Source organism: Nilaparvata lugens, chromosome 9 (genome assembly GCF_014356525.2).
Source record: "Nilaparvata lugens isolate BPH chromosome 9, ASM1435652v1, whole genome shotgun sequence".
In the NCBI taxonomy this organism is placed as follows: Eukaryota; Metazoa; Arthropoda; class Insecta; order Hemiptera; family Delphacidae; genus Nilaparvata; species Nilaparvata lugens.
The window spans coordinates 36903585-36923573 of NC_052512.1; the positions used below are offsets into that span (position 1 = coordinate 36903585).

General features: G+C 41.9%; 5 protein-coding genes and 1 pseudogene across 5 annotated transcripts; 3 read left to right on the plus strand and 3 right to left on the minus strand.

Moving 5' to 3' along the window:
• Nucleotides 1–839: 839 nt before the first annotated feature.
• LOC111057018 (histone H2B-like) lies at nucleotides 840–2366 on the plus strand. Its single transcript, XM_039435320.1, has 2 exons — nucleotides 840–980; nucleotides 1993–2366. Exons 1-2 carry the CDS (start codon nucleotides 840–842, stop codon nucleotides 2329–2331), a joined length of 480 nt encoding a protein of 159 aa, XP_039291254.1. The 3' UTR covers nucleotides 2332–2366.
• A 2456-nt stretch (nucleotides 2367–4822) lies between these two features.
• On the minus strand, nucleotides 4823–5273 carry LOC120353130 (histone H3-like). Its single transcript, XM_039435824.1, has one exon. The coding sequence runs from the start codon at nucleotides 5231–5233 to the stop codon at nucleotides 4823–4825; it is 411 nt and encodes a 136-aa protein (XP_039291758.1). The 5' UTR covers nucleotides 5234–5273.
• Nucleotides 5274–5533: 260 nt separating this feature from the next.
• Nucleotides 5534–5848, plus strand: LOC120352960 (histone H4-like). The gene has a single exon (XM_039435321.1). It carries the CDS (start codon nucleotides 5537–5539, stop codon nucleotides 5846–5848), a length of 312 nt encoding a protein of 103 aa, XP_039291255.1. The 5' UTR covers nucleotides 5534–5536.
• Nucleotides 5849–7927: 2079 nt separating this feature from the next.
• On the plus strand, nucleotides 7928–8678 carry LOC120352961 (histone H1-like). Its single transcript, XM_039435322.1, has one exon. It carries the CDS (start codon nucleotides 7928–7930, stop codon nucleotides 8621–8623), a length of 696 nt encoding a protein of 231 aa, XP_039291256.1. The 3' UTR covers nucleotides 8624–8678.
• Nucleotides 8679–14342: 5664 nt separating this feature from the next.
• On the minus strand, nucleotides 14343–14798 carry LOC120353131 (histone H2A-like). The gene has a single exon (XM_039435825.1). The coding sequence runs from the start codon at nucleotides 14786–14788 to the stop codon at nucleotides 14414–14416; it is 375 nt and encodes a 124-aa protein (XP_039291759.1). The 5' UTR covers nucleotides 14789–14798; the 3' UTR covers nucleotides 14343–14413.
• Nucleotides 14799–18374: 3576 nt separating this feature from the next.
• LOC120352962 lies at nucleotides 18375–19131 on the minus strand (annotated as a pseudogene).
• Nucleotides 19132–19989: the final 858 nt, after the last annotated feature.

The following is a 19989-nucleotide window of genomic DNA, read 5'->3' on the forward strand; positions in this document are numbered from 1 at the left end:
TGGACGCGGGGTTGAGCTGTCCTGTAGGGAGGGCCTGTTTTTGTGCTGAGCCGTGTGGGTGGTCCTGCCTGACCGTAGAGTGAGCGCACGGTTCATTGTGCTCATCCCCACTAGCCGTCTTCTTATTCTTCGTCTTCTTCTTCTTCTTCTTCTTCTTCTTCTCTACTGCTTCTTCTTTTGTGCTGCTCTGTTCCTACCTGCTCGGAGTCTCGAGCCTGACTATGAAAATCTGTTGGAAATCGGCACCTATCTATAGGCAATGTGTGGCACGAATTTCGACTAATTAGAGTAGACGTGACATGATTGGTAGCAATCACAGCCAATAGTTGAATACAAGCATTCTATTGGTCGACAATGTTTCCACACAAAGTCAATAAATAGAGCAGCACTGGTTCAACTGAACACCTCCATACCCTGCTTTTTCTCAAAGCTCTTTGAGAAAATGTTCCTGGAGAAACACATCAGAGATACGCTAGATAGTGTGATTAGGCCAGAGCAGTTTGGATTTCGTGCAAGTTGTTCAACAACTCTGCAGCTAATGAAATTCTGCTCTCAATTTATCAGACTCTTCCAACAAGAAAGAGCACGTGGCTGCAGTCTTTATAGACTTCAAAGCAGCCTTCAACACTGTGTGGCTGGATGGACTCCTCTATAAACTTTCATCTGTCTTTCCACCCCCAACAGTCAGACTCTTCAAGTCATACCTTACTAATAGGTATTTTCAAGTCCAAATCCTTACCCCCTCTTCAATAGCTTCTCCAGCTCTCACTCCATCAACAGCAGGTGTCCCCCAAGGATCTGTGCTTGGTCCTATTCTCTACTCCCTTTTCATCAACGACATGCCAGCTCCACCTTCAGTTCAAACCAGTCTCTTTGCAGATGACACCACTTTCCACTCCAGCAGCATGAATCTCGAGAGGGCGGCCAGGAATGTTCAAGAGCAGTTGAACCTGCTCACATCCTGGTGTTCATCCTGGAAGGTAGAGATAAATGCAAATAAATGTGTGGCTGTCGCCTTTTCCAGAAAATGTAAACTTCTTCCCACTCTCACAATCCATGGCCACGCCCTGCCATGGTCCCCTACCGTCAAGTATCTAGGTGTTACTCTGGACAGAAACCTTACCTTCAAACAACACATTGACGTGAAAATACAACACTGTCGTGTGCTGTTTGGACAACTATTCCCTCTTTTTATCATCCCCTCTTTCCCGCTAAAGTTTCGGCTGCTCATATTCACAGCTATCATCAGGCACATACCTATGCCGCCCCTGTCTGGTTCCCATACCATCAAAGACCATATAAAACGACTATTGGCCTTCAAAACAAACTCATAAGAACCATCTGCAACTCTCACTATACAGTGAACAATAGGCTACTCTATGAATATGTCTCCACTCCCCAACTGATTGACTTCATTCAGCTCACATCAAGAAAACTTCATGACACTGCATCAACGTCGTGGCGTACATCAGTAAGGCAGATGTACGAGATACCACGACCAGTTGAAACCAAAAAGCCACTCCCTTTTCAACAATGGTGGCCAGACTGATGTTCAGCAACTTGACGTTAAGGTCACCATTGTAAACAGCTCGTATTCCCATGAGGTGAACCCATCTCCATCACACTTGTCAAATGGACAAATATATACATAAATGAAAAATAGATAAATATTCATAGATACAAATATATTACAAATATTCAATATTATAACTGACTATTCAATCATTCGGTGATGCATTTTACAACTATTCCATATTACAAAACTTGATATTACAAAACATATTATATTATATCTTAAAGAAAAAAAAAGCCACATTCACTTGAGGTCTATTATCTCGGAGCAAACCAAAATTTTTAGTTCTGTTAATGCTATGAGCAGTCATAAGGCAAACCAGCCTAAGGCACTGCCAATTAGGGTGATTCACTCACCTGTTCCACCCACCAGTCAGTCGTCAACTGAACACACTCGTGGACTAGCACCCTATTGAGCAGAAGTCCGGCAAGGCGCAGAAGAACATTGTCAAGGGAGACAAGAAGAAGAAACGCAAGAGGAAGAAGAGCTATGCCGTGTACATCTACAAGGTGCTGAAGCAAGTTCACCCAGACACCGGTATCTCGTCCAAGGCGATGTCGATCATGAACAGCTTTGTCAACGACATTTTCGAGCGCATCGCGGCCGAGGCAAGCCGACTGGCTCACTACAACAAACGTTCAACCATCACCAGCCGGGAGATCCAGACCGCTGTGCATCTTCTGCTGCCCGGTGAACTGGCCAAGCACGCAGTCAGTGAAGGAACCAAGGCTGTCACCAAGTACACCAGCTCCAAATAGAGAGTTTGTGTGTGTGCGCTCGCCGCCGACTAGCATGCCACGCCTACCAACAACAAGTGTACCGCATACAAGCGTCAAGGGCCCTTTTCAGGGCCAATAGCTGTTTGATTTTCAAAATGGAAATAATATGATTTTATTTATTTGCTACCGTCATGCGCCTCACAAGTGTGATGACTATGCTATTATATTGATTGATACACTGTGTGTAACAGTGACAGTGTGTCTCTTCTGAGTGCGAAGTAGAGAGAAATATAGTCTGATATAGCGAGTTGGCTCTTTTCAGGGCCACTCGCACATTTCCACAAATTTTCAACAACAAACAATTTTCACATGAGTGGTGAAAGTTCTATTTTCACTTGTTGCGTCAAACATGAAGACTACAAAGCCTACTGGCAAAAATAATTAATGTTCATGTTTGATCAGTTAATAATACAACAATTTCCTTTCAACAATTTTTGTCTCAGTGGCCCTGAAAAGAGCCTTGGTCTCCAAACAGTGTGTATGAAAAAACAGCACCAACCAACTCAAATTGAGTGATTGCACCAGCAATAGAGAGAAAAATGGGAAACAGCTCTCTGAACGATATCCCGACATAATAAATTGATAAGAGTGTCAGTGGCCCTAAAAAGGGCCAGCAGCAGTGATTATCTAGAGACACAAACACAAGAAGCATTATGATTGATAGTGAAGGGAAGAAGAGCATCATGAATCTCTTAGACTACAAACTCTAGAGCAAATCAAACACATTATTAGGTTTTGAGAAGCAGTAGCAGATTTTCATCAGTAGTATAACAAGGAGGACTCTGGCACACAAGTGTGCCAGAGTCCCCCTTCACTTCAAGGTCACCCAAGTCGACCAAACCTAACCTCATGGTCACCCAAGTCAACCAAACCTAACCTCAAGGTCACCCAAGTCGACCAAACCTAACCTCAAGGTCACCCAAGTCAATCAAACCTAACCTCAAAAAAAAAATTAAAAAAAAAAATTAAAAAAAAAAATAAAAAAAAAATTAAAAAAAAAACAAAAAAAAACATAAAATCGGGAATAAATGGGAAATAAATCACTGGGGATCCTTAACTGGGGGCTATAAAAGGAGTTGTTCTGCAAGGAGTGGGACATTGTGTCTTGTGCAGTCGTGCCACCAGTACGGGTATGTGTAATTTTCGTGTATTTGTTTTGGATTACTTTTATCTTTATCATCATATAGGTAAGAAATCACCTTACTATACTTTCAACAAAGGCTGTTTCAACGACCCCCACTCCACCTCCCACAGTCACATGACCAATGGCCACCAGTCTTTATCAGCATCCTGTTCCAACAAGTATGTATGATGTCATCTCTCAACTATGCCTATACATCTCAATAATGTTCTCACTGTAGGGCTGAGAGTGAGAGAGTGACAGATAGGTAGTGAGAGAGAAAGAGAGTGAACAGTGAGTGATCAGTGAGTGAACAGTGGATGAGGGAGTGAGACAGTGAGTGAGAGAGAGAGAGTGAGAGTCACACAAAACTATCACTATACAATCCTCATACCAATTGCACAATGTTTTGCAATCAATTATTTACAATTTCCCTTGTTTGATAAGTCATCTCACAATGCCAAATGTAGGCAGTCTGACATCTATAATTAAACTTGAGTGCAAAGTGTAAAGCTGAGTTACACATACCTCTATTGTAGGCATCCTTGTGAGTTGACTAAAAATGTGAAAGTGAGGTTCACATCCACTGTTATCTGTTTGCACTGTAACCAATGCTGAGTGCATTTACTAAATAAATAATACTTGACTTTCAGAATTGAGTCTCAATTTCATCTTATTGGAAATTTGTATCTTTGGATAGGATAGAATAGGAAACAAAAGATAACACACAAGGTTACAATAATTTTCTTTATTTTTTTAATTATTATACAAACATCAAGGCATATCTATGTCAATCAGATACAGAAAATAACTCTTCCCTTATTCCTACTGGGTGTATATTTCAAAAAAATTTAGCTTGATTCTAATTTTATAATTCAAATCTATGTTGGGATTCTCAAATTCTTCCTCTAACCAATAGTTTGACATATACAATGCCACCACCACCACCACTTTTCTCTGTTTGGTATAAGACGGCTTGTCAGCACTGAGAGGTATTCCGTCTACTGCTACATGTTGTCAAACAGTGAGCTATGTCTGTGGGATGCAGTGATTGAGCTTGAGGAGGAGGAACTACATAATCATGGTATTATCTCGTTGACAGACATTTTCAATGATGCAGGACATTTGAGTTCAGAGTTTAGGGTCCAGAGTTTGGTAGACCTGGTTGACCTTGAGGTGAAGGCGGGTTCTGGGACACTTGTGTCCCAGAACCTGCCTTTTTATACTACTTTCATCCAATGAGAAAATTATCGTCTACTGGCCCTGAAAAGAACCGTTGTTGGCGTGAGTGCGCGTTGCATTGCACAGCACCAGCAGCCAATAACATGATATTGCCGCGTGTGTTGTCATCTAAGCACGTTCTCCACGAATACGCCTGGCCAACTGAATGTCTTTCGGCATGATAGTCACTCTCTTGGCGTGGATAGCGCACAAGTTGGTGTCTCCAAACAGGCCAACCAAGTAGGCTTCGCTTGCCTCCTGCAGAGCCATAACAGCCGAGCTCTGGAAACGCAGGTCAGTCTTGAAGTCCTGTGCGATCTCACGAACAAGGCGCTGGAATGGCAGCTTACGAATAAGCAGTTCAGTGCTCTTCTGGTACCGACGAATTTCTCGCAGAGCCACTGTGCCAGGCCTGTAACGATGCGGCTTCTTCACACCACCGGTGGCCGGAGCACTCTTGCGGGCAGCTTTCGTTGCCAACTGCTTCCTGGGCGCCTTACCGCCTGTTGATTTCCTTGCTGTCTGCTTGGTACGAGCCATTGTACTGCTTGCTTGCTTGCTTGCTTGCTTGCTGCTGCTGCTGCTGCTGCTGCTGCTGCTGCTGCTGCTGCTACTACTACGTAGGCCTATGGTAGTTCAGAAAATTTTCTTGGCACCACTAATTATAGCAAAATTTGAGACCAACTGCCTGTCTGACAAATTGTGACCAATTGCAGTGCTGATCAATGCTGGCTTACTATTGGCGGCTGGCTTTCGGCCAATCAAATGTCACCACTAGGGTATAAATAGAGGCGCATTTACCGCAAAATTTGTCAGTTTCATTCGACTACTAGCAGCAGCAACATGACTGGTCGCAGCAAAGGAGGAAAAGGTCTGGGAAAAGGAGGCGCCAAGCGGCACAGGAAGGTGTTGAGAGACAACATCCAAGGTATCACCAAGCCGGCCATTCGTCGTCTGGCTCGCCGAGGCGGAGTGAAGCGTATCTCGGGTCTCATCTACGAAGAGACACGCGGTGTGCTGAAGGTATTCCTGGGGAACATGATTCGTGACGCTGTCACCTACACAGAGCACGCCGAATGCAAGACTGTCACCGCTATGGATGTAGTCTACGCGTTGAAACGTCTGGGACGTACACTGCACGGATTCGGAGTTTGAGCCAGCCAGCCAGCACAACACACTATTGGACTGCTGCCGCGCACGCGTCTTCACCATTCACGCTGCACTCTTCTACAGCAAAAAGGCCCTTTTCAGGGCCGCCAAAACACTTTTCAAACCTTCAGTCTCGCCTAGTCTGTTGCAACTAATTTGTCAATAATATTATTATGTAGGAGTGTTTGTTGATGACTTTTAATTAACTATGTTAACAATAATCTTGTCCTTCTATAACACTCTGCACTCATGATGTTTGTAGTCGAATTCTTGTCATTACTACTTGGAAGTTTTTTTTCTCATACTTATGCTACTTCAATTTTTTTTTTTCATCTTTTTTCAATGATCATACAATAATATCATACATAATAACGTTTTACAGTAGAAACATAACCTATTTTTTGGACATTTTATTATTATTTATCAAAATTTGGGGATTTGGGCCAAGCCTGTTGTTCCTTCCTAATCATATTTATATGATTTGTGATTCTGTCCACAAATAAATAAATCTATTTGTCTGGATATATACATAGCCTGATAGATGCATAGATAGATAGATAGATAGATCGATAGAAAGAGTGTGAGAGAGAGAGTGAGAGAGTGTGTGTGAGTGAGAGAGTGATAGCAACAGATGTGAGTCAGTGATTGTGAGACAGACACAAATAACAACAGCCAATAGCCTATTGAAATACTGTCAACATGAACAAAATAAATGCCACTTATATTTTTGTTATTTCATTTATTCAATTTTTCCATCATTGATAATACAGCATAATGTGAGTGAATTGATAGATTGAGTAATAGACAGATACAACAAATAGCAACAGCCAATTTGAATTTTGTGAGAATTTTTTGTAAGGAAATTCACTTATATTTGCTTGTTTGTGTGTGAGTGAGCGCACGCTAGCCATGGGAACCCAATATTCTAGCAGATAGAGGCAACAACGATTGTCATTGGCTAGCCAGCTGACTGTTCATTTTATGGCGCCAAATTCAAATGTGTTTTAAATTGATAGTGTACTGATTATGCACAACCAGCTATCTATACTGGCTTTTCTATTGTTATTATCAATGCGTCTACACTGCATACCCTTTCTACATACAATGTGAGCATAGAATCAACAATAAATGTGCAATAAATACAGATTTTATTAGATATTATTATATGACAACGGCTGTGGATAGGCAACCCGCCACACAGCGCGGGAACAAGTCTACAAGAAAAGCGGCGTTTTTCACATAACAGACATGATTTTTCACACTGAATTCAATCAAAATTGACTGCTAACCATACCACAAATTAATGTTCTGTATAATTTACAAGCTATTCAAATAAGTAGGAAAGCTTTCACTGCAGATTCTGTGTCCTGCATTCAATATATTGCTTATTTTGTGGACACAACATCCACACTGAGCCCAGTTAAACTGGTAAAAATGACTTTCTCAAATTTTCTTCAATTTTAATTGGATAAACATTATCCTATTACACTCAGAAGTCGACTGGATGTTCAGTAGTATACATTCAATTACAATTACATGCATATTTGTTTGATTTTCCAACAGAAAAGTGTCTTACTTGTGTACTGTACTAGTGTGTTTGGCTGTGTATTACCTGTGGTCAGCTTTTCGGCTATTATCTAGTTCCAGACCAATGAAAGTGTACAATATTATTGCATGTGTAGATGGTACTGACATGCTCTAACAGACTCAATAGTATTTTTTGCGAATTTCTTTGCACACAATTGATGAATAGTCGATCAAGTGTTGCATTGTACCGAGTTCGGCCGGGTATGAGAGTGTTTGAACGTTTTCAAATTCAGTTGTCTAGAGAATAGTGTGAGCAATCCAACAATATGATTTGCAGCCTTGTAGCACGAGCGATTGCAAAGTTATAAGCAAAAGAGTGCCGGCCAACAAGCACGATTTTCTGCTGAACTATCACAATTTTGGCTTGCCACCGCTGCAGCTTCCATATCGGTCCGTACAAGTCTATATAGGTCGGTTGTTTTCAATGAATCTCGAAGCTATTGAAAGCAAGTTAGCAGCAACAGCGATACCACTACTACTCTACTACTCAACAACAAGATGTCAGCCGAGACAGCAGCCAGTCCAGCGGCAACGGTCCCAGCCGCGTCCACACCGGCCAAGGCGAAGAAGGCGGCCGCATCGAAAGCAGCAGCCAGCTCCAAGAAGCCGCGTGCCAAGCCAGCACACCCGCCAACCGGCGAAATGGTGAACGCTGCTATTGCCGGACTCAAGGAGCATGGTGGCTCGTCACTGCAGGCGATCAAGAAGTACATTGCTGCCAATTATAAGGCCGACGCAGAGAAGCTGGCGCCGTTCATAAAGAAGTACCTGAAGACAGCCGTCGCATCGGGAGCTCTTACCCAGCCGAAAGGCAAGGGTGCCGCCGGCTCGTTCAAGATCTCGGTGAAGGAAGCAGCCAAGGGTGCTGGCCCAAAGCCGGCTAGTGCCAAGCCGAAGTCAGCTCAGCCAAAGAAGAAGAAGCCCACTGCTGCCGGAGCAAAGCCCAAGATGGCCGTTGCCTCGGCTACAAAGAGCAAGGCAACGTCTGCTGCCGCCGGTGAGAAGAAGAAGGCCGCAGCTAGCAAGCCAGCCGCCGCGAAGAAGAGCAGTGCTGCTGCTTCGGCAGCCAAGTCCAAGTCTCCTAAGGCGAAAAAGGTCACAAAGCCGCCTACCAAGAAGCCCAAGTCGCCGAAGCCGAAGAAGGCAGCCGTCGCCAAGAAACCAAAGAAGGCTACTGTCACTAAGAAGAAGTAAATTCTTCTACGGACCACCAGTGACCTACCACTCCAGCCAGCCGAGGGGCCTGCCGCTGTCGTCGCAAGCACTCCACATAAAAACAGCTCTTTTCAGGGCCTCCACTTGCCTTCCAATTCCAATCATAAGATATATAGTATGAATCACAAGGGCCCTTTTCAGGGCCACAAACACATTTTCAGTATCAAAATCTTATTAGTTCCTGATGAGTATCCAATCGGTGAACAGTAAGAAGTTGGACATAGTTGGACATTTAGTTGGAGTTGTGAGAGTAGAAGATGAGCGTGTGTGTTTTGACGAGTTGGTAGTGCAAAAAGCCTCTTTTCAGGGCCACTGGATGATATTTTTCTATTTCACAACTGTAGTAAGTGACAGAGAACAAGAATTGTTGATGAAAGGTGTAAGAGAGTACATGTTCTTCTCATCTCAAAAATCGGTTGGCACACTGACATGAAGTCTCTATTCTAGACACAAGAGTCAATCAAATTGTTCCATTGAACTTAATCGTAAAGTGAGCCAGTGGCCCTGAAAAGGGCCAACTAATTTCCAATTTGTGTATAATTAGAGGGTGACAGACAGACAACCTATGTGAAAATAAAGCCGATATGTCTAGGGGACAGACAGCAACCACTATAGTAACAAATATTGATATATTATTTTCAATTTATTAAAAACACACATAACAAGACAAAACAAAATTACAAAGAATTTGAAACAAATAAAACACAATAAAATGTCACAAATATAAAAAACCATGGGCTTTGTGGTTGGGTCTGTTGGAGAAGAGAAAAAAGAGAAAAGAGAAAAGAGAGGAAGATACCTAGCCAACTATGGTTTCCCATGTAATAGGCAGGCAAAGAAGAGAAGAGAAGTAATGAGGGAAAAGGTAAGGGAGAAATGGGGGGAAGGAAGAAAACAGAGGAATAGGTACTCAAAATAAAGGTAAGCGAGTCCACTGAAAAATGAAAAAAAATGCTGGAGCAGAAATCTCGAGTCATGTATCTAAATGGAAGAAGAAATTACTGTATGTCCAGTTTTTTATATCCAGTTTAATTTTTCCGCTGATCTTATTGTCCATGAGAAAGTGATTTGGAATGAGGTTTATTATTTTAGTACCTATGTAAATTAACTGCCTCCTTATACATTCAATATTAGTGTTATAGGTTACATATTTGTTAGCAGTGGCCCTTAGATTATAATAATTAAGTGTAGAGTTTATTGTGAGAGGAAAATCGGATCTATATTTTATTAAGTACTCAATTACGGATTTTATGTATAATTGACGTATAGTCATGACCTCAAAATCACTAAAAACCATATCCGTTGGATAGAGCCTGGGTTTGCTTAATATAGTTTTAATTATCAGTTTTTGTGCTACAAATAATTCAGCAATATGACAGTTGAAACAGCCTCCCCAAACAACTATGCCATACTGCAGAATTGACTTGACTAGAGCATGATACATCATTTTCAGGTGGTTCTTATTAAGAATTCTGTTAACTTGGTAAAATTTGAAAGATAAATATCTAATTTTTCTACATATGTATTTAATATGAACATCCCATTTAAGGTTTTCATCAACTATGATTCCCAAGTACTTAGTATTATTGACTTTTTTAATGGTGGGACAATCACAATTACCCAAGTTTAAATTGCACTGAGAATGGAGTCTCAAATCTCGATTCTTGTTGGGCTGTCCTACTCTATTTGCAGAGAAAGTTATGTTATTCGTTTTTTCAATATTTAAACTCAAGGTATTCTTATCTAACCACTTCTTGTTCTTGATTAAAAGCATATTATTTTCAGCTATGGTATGAACTTCATTCCATGAATTACCGTGAAAAATAGCTGCAGTATCATCTGCAAAGGATATCACAGTTGAGTTTAGAAGTCTTAAATTTAAAAAGTCATTTACATAGAGTATGAAAAGGATGGGAGGAAGTACAGTACCTTGAGGAAGACCATAAGAAGTTGAGTTAGTTACACTAGATTGATCATTTATGGTTAGGGGCTGGGTTCTATTACTCAGATAGCTTTTGAACAATTTAAGCGAGACTCCTCTGAAACCATAGGACTCCAGTTTATTGAACAAAGTATTATGAGGTATTGTATCAAAAGCTTTGCGTATATCCAGGAAGACTGCAATAGTTTTCTTATTGGAGTTTATTTTATCAGATAAAGTATTGACGAATTTTATTAGAGCGTCAGATGTACTTTTACGATTTTGGAAACCGAATTGGTTCTTGTTGATTATTTTGTTGAGATTCAAGAAAGAAACAACTCTTGACTTTATTAGTTTCTCCATTATTTTAGCAAGGTTGCTGATAAGACTAATCGGTCTATGAATACAGGGATCAGTCGGGTCACCTTGTTTGAATAGAGGTTTTATTTTGGCTGATTTGAGATGCTCAGGAAAATATTCCTCCTCAAAGCATCTATTAAAAATGAAAGAGAGAGGTTGAGATATAAAATTGGCTATTTTCTTCAGCGTAATATTACCTAGACTATCAATACCAGGACTGCAGTTGTTCTTTAGATTTTTAATAGTTGCCTCAACCTCAGCTGGGCACGTTGGTCTCATGAAAAACGTGTTATCGATCTGTATTTCAGGAAATCGATCACCAGTATTATCAGGGATATTGATAGTTTGAGCTTGTAATTTACCCACATTTGTGAAATAATTGTTGAGGGATTGAGCATCAAGTTCAGTACTCTTGTCGTTGATACTGTCCTCACCTATAACTTCGTTTATGCACTTCCACAACTTCATGCTGTTGTTATTACAATTTTCAATTTTCCCTTTATAGTAGACTTCCTTTGCATGATTTATGATCTTATTCAAACCATTACGATAAACTTCATATTCATTCTTTAATATATTGTTATTAGGATCTCTTCTGAGTCTAGAATGCATTTTGTCCCGCGTGATTATTGATCTTATGATGCCTTCAGGATATCCTGAAGGTGATATCCTGATGATGGCTTCAGGGGACGAAGTCTGTTAGGTATCTCTTTTACCTTCCTGCATTGGTTGATGAGACTGGTCAAACGATTGACAAATCTATCCATAATAGTGTCAATGCTTCCATTCACGGTATAGATTTCTTCCCAATCTTCATTCCTTATGCGTTCCAATAGTGCATGATAGTTGGTTCTAGTTAATGTGTTTATCAATACTTTTCTATTATCCTTATTGATAGGAGCCTTCACCAAGTTCAGTACAACCGCGTAGTGGTCAGTTATGGTTGTCCTGAATATAGCTCCTTTAATAGACATAGAATGGTTGCCTGAATTTTTATAAAAAATGTGGTCAATGCAAGAATTTGTTGTGGTTCTTACTCTGGTATCACCAGTTATGTAAGACTTATAGCCATTACTATTGAAAATATGCAGATAATCTTGAACAGGAACACTAGTTGAATGTGTATTTATATTCATGTCTGCCGCCACACATACATTTATTCCATTAGGAATATTACTGATTCCATTACTCAGACTATTAAGAAAATTATCAATATTTTGATTACTTGGTGATCTATAAACCCCAATCACCTTCACAATAAAATCATCAATTCTTAGGTCAGCACTAACTACATTAGCATCAGTAATATCGAGTGAAACTTCATTGAATCTTATACAATCTTTTATGTACATGCATAATCCATCACATTTATTCTGTTTAGTGAACTTATTTATTGCCGTATATCCAGGAATGTTGAAAATGAACGGCATATCTGCAGTCAACCAGGTCTCCGTTAATATTATAATGTGAATATCAGTTTTCAATTCATTGAGGCAGCAAATGAACTGATCGAAATTAGCATTCAAACTACGTATATTCATAGACATAATATTGAAACACTCAGCATCTTTATTTCTGTCCTCGAGAAAATGATAGTTCAAATAATCGTCGATTACATCTGTTTCATTTCCTGTTTCTAAAATATTCAGAACTTCTTCAGTGTCACTCATAACTTATATCATCAGGACCACTTCTCTTTTCCTTGTTCCATTAACAAGCCCCTCACTATCTATGAATTTAAGTTTCTTAATCAGTTTGTCCACAGCATCATCTACTAGACTGGTTGTTGAATACCTGAAAGTTTCAGTGTGTCTAGACAAAGCGACAATCGCATGGGGCATGCTGTTATAGATTTCATTCTCCTTGTACTTAATTCTGATTAGAATAACATTTTTATGAGTTAGCCCTTGTGCTTCATGGATTGTGTGAAGTGCAACATCCTCTCTCCACTTTATAGTATCACCCACCATAAGTTTTTCCTCTTGGGTGAATGTCAATATCAAAGAGTCGGGTTGTATCAGATGGTATTCCCCATTTCTGTAAGTAGGCAGAATTGAGATAGCTCTTCCATTAATCGTCGTAATATTTTCATAGACAGTGGAAAGGACAAAACAAACATCGATAGGACATCTACGAGTTACCGTTTGCTTTGTAAAAGGTTCGCAGAATTCTGAAATTTTATGCCATCTTGTGGCATAATTACTTCTCTCAATATAGGGTATTTGGTTTGCGTCACCAACTACAATCATTTCTGAGGCCTTACTCAAGTTAGCAATAAATCCGATGTAACCCGCATGCATAAGTAGAGCTTTATCAATAAAAACTCTATCGTATGTTTTATTCTGATTATGATTTATTATACATGAGCCAACTGTCCTGTAATCAAGCTTAAGACGATTACAATGTTTCCGACCATACCTTTCAATGACAGTTTCACGGATTGCTTTGATACCTGCCCGTGTTTGAGTGAGTACTAGATCCTTGCCAGGCTCATGATGCGAGACTATGAAGTAAGATTTACCACAGCCGGGAACACCGTCATACCACTTTATTTTAGGAAGTTTACACTCATGAAGAGTTATTCTATTTATAGTTTTTATTAATTCGCTATTCAGCATAAGTGTAGTATTACGTGTGACTAAAACATATCGTTCTTTAGTAGAGAATTTTAAAGTATCCTCTTGAAATTCTACGTAACTTCCACCCTGCTCCAAGCAATATCCCATTCGGTATTTAGAGTTTGTTTTGAATAGGAATCTTTTCAAATTATTATCATAGATGTTCATATTGTTATTCAGGACGCTTATTAGTTCATCACCTGATATTGACATGTTTCTATGCGTGATCCTAAGAAGAATATTTTTATATATTTTAGCATTAGCGTTATCAGTGTTTTGAAGTAGGGACCGTAATTCAATCATAGAGTTTATGAATGCTCCACGTTCATTATTACCTTCAAAGAATCCTACAGGGTACTCAACTCCCGGACTATCAGATAGCTTAGGTATATTAAGAAAATTAATTTCACAATAACCTCGATAATAAAGAATAAACTTCAAATCTCTAGCTCCTATGACAGTACTCAAGAGTTCAGTGGCAGGAATATCAAAATAAGTTCCACCAAGATTGTTAAAAGAATCAATTCCTATAATCAAAGGGTAATTGAATTTACTCCAATCATTTATTCTATTCAAAAGATCAATAAGTACCCCATTTTCACCATCATTTAATATGAAAATAGGAATGTTTTTATCAGAAAACAAAACTCTTATACAATTAGAATCTCGTAACACATTCAGGTGATTCCATTCTTCAAGAGAGAAATATTTTTTAATATATTTTTATATAATATATATATATTTTATATATAATATATTTATTATATATTATAATAATTGAAAATAATGTATTGCTAGCCCTGAAAAGGGCCTTTGTGGTTCAACACCAAGAGTCGAATGCGCGCGCGCGCAGTAGCAAGGCAAGCAGACTTAAGCCTTCTTCTCGGTCTTTTTCGGCAAGAGGACAGCCTGGATGTTGGGCAGGACACCACCCTGTGCGATTGTTACGCCGGACAACAGCTTGTTCAGCTCCTTGTCGTTCCTGATGGCCAGTTGCAAGTGACGCGGAATGATACGGGTCTTCTTGTTGTCACGGGCGGCGTTGCCAGCCAACTCCAACACTTCAGCGGCCAGGTACTCCATGACAGCGGCCAGATAGACGGGAGCACCAGCACCAACACGCTCCGCATAGTTGCCCTTGCGAAGCAGACGATGGATACGACCGACTGGGAACTGGAGTCCGGCACGGGATGAGCGAGACTTTGCCTTTCCCTTCACTTTTCCGCCTTTGCCTCTGCCTGACATGATGCTGGTTGTGGTATGCTACTGGTGGAACATGTTAGGGTGAGTCATTGCACCCTAACTCGGCAGTGTCATGAGCTATGGAGCTCTATGACTGCTCAAAGTAATAACAGTGCTGAAGTTGGGGGTTCCTGATATATAAGACCTTTAGTAGAGCTTGGCAATTTTATCTTTATTTATTTATTATTCTCTGATTTTTCTTTTTCTTATATTAATTAATATCTGATATTCTAATTCTAGTTCAATTCCATCTAATTTTCAAAGTTAAAATATGTATTTATATATGTATGATTTTTTTTTTTTTTTGCCAAGTCTACTTTTTTGGGAGAGGTGGTAATGGAGAAGGGTTCTCTCCTAGGGAATTGAGTACCGTGAACAGTGGCTGACTGACGATCAGCTGCTGGCACCTTTACAGCCCAACTGCTAACTGTCAATCAGGCCACCATTGTTGAAATGGGAGTGGCTTGTGGGTTTGAGGTGGTCGTGGTATTTCGTACATCTGCCTTATTGATGTACGCCACGAGATAGAAGCTGTATCATGAAGCTTTCGAGATGTGGGCTGAATGAAGTTGAGTAATTGAGGGGTACTGGCATATTCATAGAGTAACCTATTATTCACTGTGTAGTGAAAGTTGCAGATGGTCCTGATAAGTCTGTTTTGAAGGCCAAATAGACATTTTCTATTGGTCTTCGATAGATATGGGAACCAGACTGGGGCGGCATAGGTCAGGTATGCCCTGATGATGGCTGTGAATATGAGCAGTCGAAATTTCAGGGGGAGTGAAGGGGTGACAAGGAGGGGGAATAGTTGTACAAACAGCACATGAAAGTGTTGAATTTTCACTTTAATGTGTTGTTTGGAAGTGAGTGTTCTATCCAGAGTTACACCTAGGTACTTGACGGTATGGGACCATGACAGGGCGTGGCCATGGATTTTGAGAGTGGGAGGAAGTTTAAGTTTTCGGGAAAAGGCGACAGCCACACATTTAGTTGGATCAATCTCTACCTTCCAGGATGAACACCAGGATGTAAGCAGGTTTAATTGCTCTTGAACATTCATGGCCGCCCTCTCGAGATTCATGCTGCTGGAGTGGAAAGTGGTGTCGTCTGCAAAGAGACTGGTTTGAACTGAAGGTAGAGCTGGCATTTCGTTGATGAAAAGGGAGTAGAGAATAGGACCAAGCACAGATCTTTGGGGGAAACCTGCTGTTGCTGGGGTGAGAGCTGAAGAAGCTATTAAAGAGGGGGTACGGATTTGGACTTGAAAATACCTATTAGTAAGGTATGACTTAAAGAGTCTGACTGTTGGGGGTGGAAAGACAGATGAAAGTTTATAGAGAAGTCCATCCAGCCACACAGTGTCGAAGGCTGCTTTGAAGTCTATAAAGACTGCAGCCACGTGCTCTTTCTTGTTGAAAGAGTCTGATAATTGAGAGCAGAATTTCATTAGTTGCAGAGTTGTTGAACAACTTGCATGAAATCCAAACTGCTCTGGCCTAATCACACTATCTAGCGTATCTCTGATGTGTTTCTCCAGAAACATTTTCTCAAAAAGCTTTGAGTAAAAGCAGGGTATGGAGATGGGCCTGTAGCTGGATGGTATAATTTGCTCTTTTTCCATTCTGAGGGGAAGTGTTGGGTGTTCAGAATGGAATTGAAAATTACAAGCAGGTGTTGGGCTAGTTCTGGTGGCGCATTGAAGATGGCCTTCCCTGAAATACCATCAAGGCCTGGGGCCGTTTTTGGATTGGTATTTTTAAGTGCGGTTGTTATATCTCCCATTGTAAAGAATGGGAGGTTATTTGGGGTTTGGTCTTGCACTGTCGACTATTTTATTAAAGTGGGAGTTGAGCTCTCGACTATGGGGAATGGGTGGGTTTGAAAAGTGAATTTGGAGGTGGGAGGCAAACTCATCCACTTTCTCTTGTTCTGAGAAGATAAGCCCATTTGGGCTCTCAAGTGGTGAGGTTGGGGGTTGTTTCCTGAGACGTTTTCGGGTAGCTTGCCAGGCTGAGTGGGATGGCAAAGATGTTAGATATTCTTCCCAGGATTGCAGGCGATGGAGCTTAAGAAGTTGAGAGCATTTGTGAGATGCTCAGAATGCTGTTTTGTCCCTGTTCTGTTGTGGGTTTCAAACTTCCTTCTTTCAGCGCCGCTGATGGCTGCTGCTCTTGTTGTGATGGTAGAGGGGGGAAGTTTGAGTGAGAGATGACAGGGGGCGGAGGTGGAACCCATTCCATGGGGAGAGAAGGGAAATATATTCTTCTCCACTGGTTTGTAGGTTTTGGTCACTATTTTAGTGACCTTGTGATGTTGTTTAGGTGGTGAGGGGGCAGAGCTTTTCCCCGCGTCCGCGAGAGCAGCCACAGTAGAAGGAGGTGTAGTTATAGCCACACTCCCCTCTTTCAGCGACTGCCCCGCGATTTGCGGACGCTTGGATGCCGCCTGAGTGGCTGCTGTCGGCGACTGAGTGGTCTCAGTTGACCGGGCAGCTTCAGGCGACTTCTTGGCCTTGTTGAGCAATTGAAGATGTACATGGCACCCTTAATAGTTTGCTGTGTGACTGCCCCGACAGTTCATACAGATGGGTTTTTCAGTGTTCAGATTTCTCTGACACTGAGAGGCAGTGTGGTCTTCACCACATTTCACACATCTGGGTGTGTGAAAACAGTTTACGGAGCTGTGGCCATACCTCTGGCATTTGAAACATTGAGGTAGGCCGGGCCTTGGTCTGTAGGGTTCAATTTGAACCTCTACAGAGCCGATGGATGAGAGTGAGTATATTTTTTTGAAATCACCCTCTTTTTTCAATTTGATAAGAAAAAGGCTACAAGGCCTCCCACGACTTGTGATATTTTTTACTATAAGTATGTTAAACCCAGCCTTCTTGAGTGATTCGGCCAGGTTGGCTTGGTGTCCTGTTAAGTGTATTAGAGGCTTGTTCTTCACTCTCCCTATTTTGTTGTCGTCCCTGCTTCCTCGCGACGAGGATGAATGGGTCCTCCTCTGCTTCAATGGTGGGCGCTGTGGTGGAGGGTGGTGTCGCCACCGTAGCTGCATAAGAGGCCGGCTGTGGGTGTTCGTTGCTGCTTGGTGGCGGGGTGGAGGGGGCTGTAGTCACCCCACTAGACTTGTTGTTGGAGGGTGAAGACTCGGGCGTCACCCCTCTCGCCGTAGTGGTTGTCAGACGAGGGGAGGAGCTGTCCATTAGTTTGGTCAGTCTCTCCCTCCTCTGAAGTGAGGATACTGGTTTGTGGGTGGCCCTCTGGGTGGTCCGCATGGCAGAGCGAAGGGTCGACCCACGGTTCATCCTCTACTCCTCCTACTCCTTCTTCTCCCACTTCTTCTTTACCTGCTGCAGGGCTGCTTCAATGTTATCTGCTCGGAGGCAAATGTGTTGGTGGCCCTGAAGAGGGCCTTTGTGGTTCAGTGCTGCTGGTATCATACTATATCTTATGATGATTGAAAATAAAAGGCAAGTGGAGGCCCTGAAAAGAGCCTTTTTTATGTGAAGTGCTTGCAATGACAGCGGCAGGCCCCTCGGCTGGCTGGTGTGGTGTGGTAGGTCACTGGTGGTCCATAGAAGAATTTACTTCTTCTTAGTGACAGGAGCCTTCTTTGGTTTCTTGGCGATGGCTGCCTTCTTCGGCTTTGGCGACTTGGGCTTCTTGGTAGGCGGCTTGGTGACCTTTTTCGCCTTAGGAGACTTGGACTTGACTGCCGAAGCAGCAGCACTGCTCTTCTTCGTGGCGGCTGGCTTGCTAGCTGTGGCCTTCTTCTTCTCACCGGCGGCAGCAGAAGTTGCCTTGCTCTTTGTAGTCAAGGCAACAGCCTTCTTAAGCTTTGCTCTGGCAGCGGTGGGCTTCTTCTTCTTTGGCTGAGCTGACTTCGGCTTGGCACTAGCCGGCTTCGGGGCAGCACCCTTGCTGCTTCCTTCACCGATCTTGAACGAGCCGGCGGCACCCTTGCCTTTCGGCTGGGTGAGAGCTCCCGATGCGACGGCTGTCTTCAGGTACTTCTTGATGAACGGCGCCAGCTTCTCTGTGTCGGCCTTGTAGTTGGCAGCAATGTACTTCTTGATCGCCTGCAGTGACGAGCCACCACGCTCCTTGAGTCCGGCAATAGCAGCATTCACCATTTAGCCGGTTGGCGGGTTGCTGGCTTGGCACGCGGCTTCTGGAGCTGGCTGCTGCTTTCGATGCGGCCGCCTTCTTCGCCTTGGCCGGTGTGGACGCGGCTGGGACCGTTGCCGCTGGACTGGTTGCTGTCTCGGCTGACATCTTGTTGTTGAGTAGTAGAGTAGACAGTAGTGGTATCGCTGCTGCTGATGCTAACTTGCTTTCAATAGCTTCGAGATTCGCTACGCTATGCTACTGGTGGAACATGTTAGGGTGAGTCATTGCAACTTAACTCGGCAGTGTCTTGAGCTATGGAGCTCTATGAGTGCTCAAAGTAATAACAGTGCTGAAGTTGGGGGTTCCTGATATATAAGACCTTCAGTGGAGCTTGGCAATTTTATCTTTATTTATTTATTATTCTCTAATTTTTTTTCTCTAGTTCAATTAATTCAATTTATTCAATAATTCTAGTTCAATTTTCATTTGATTTTCAAAGTTGAAATATGTATATATAGGTATATATATATATATATGTTTTTTGTCTTGTTTTTGTTTTTTTTTTTTCTGCCAAGTCTACTTTTTTGGAGAAGTGGTAATGGAGAAGGGTTCTCTCCTAGGGAATGGAATACTGTGAACAGTGGCTGACTGACATCAGTTGCTGGCACCTATACAGCCCAACTGCTAACTTTCAATCAGGCCACCATTGTTGAAATGGGAGTGGCTTGTGGGTTTGAGGTGGTCGTGGTATTTCGTACATCTGCCTTATTGATGTACGCCACGAGATAGAAGCTGTATCATGAAGCTTTCGAGATGTGAGCTGAATGAAGTTGAGTAATTGAGGGGTACTGGCATATTCATAGAGTAACCTATTATTCACTGTGTAGTGAAAGTTGCAGATGGTTCTTATGAGTCTGTTTTGAAGGCCAAATAGACGTTTTCTATTGGTCTTCGATAGATATGGGAACCAGACTGGGGCGGCATAGGTCAGGTATGCCCTGATGATAGCTGTGAATATGAGCAGCCGAAATTTCAGGGGGAGTGAAGGGGTGACAAGTAGGGGGAATAGTTGTACAAACAGCACACGAC

Bases quoted from the DNA above. Each gene is read 5' to 3' on its own strand.
- LOC111057018 (XM_039435320.1), top strand. From the start codon at position 840: ATGCCAGCTCCACCTTCAGTTCAAACCAGTCTCTTTGCAGATGACACC. The intron at 981-1,992 runs GTAGAGATAAAT...CCTATTGAGCAG, and splicing joins CCTGGTGTTCATCCTGGAAG to AAGTCCGGCAAGGCGCAGAA.
- LOC120353131 (XM_039435825.1), bottom strand. From the start codon at position 14,788: ATGTCAGGCAGAGGCAAAGGCGGAAAAGTGAAGGGAAAGGCAAAGTCT.
- LOC120352960 (XM_039435321.1), top strand. From the start codon at position 5,537: ATGACTGGTCGCAGCAAAGGAGGAAAAGGTCTGGGAAAAGGAGGCGCC.
- LOC120353130 (XM_039435824.1), bottom strand. From the start codon at position 5,233: ATGGCTCGTACCAAGCAGACAGCAAGGAAATCAACAGGCGGTAAGGCG.
- LOC120352961 (XM_039435322.1), top strand. From the start codon at position 7,928: ATGTCAGCCGAGACAGCAGCCAGTCCAGCGGCAACGGTCCCAGCCGCG.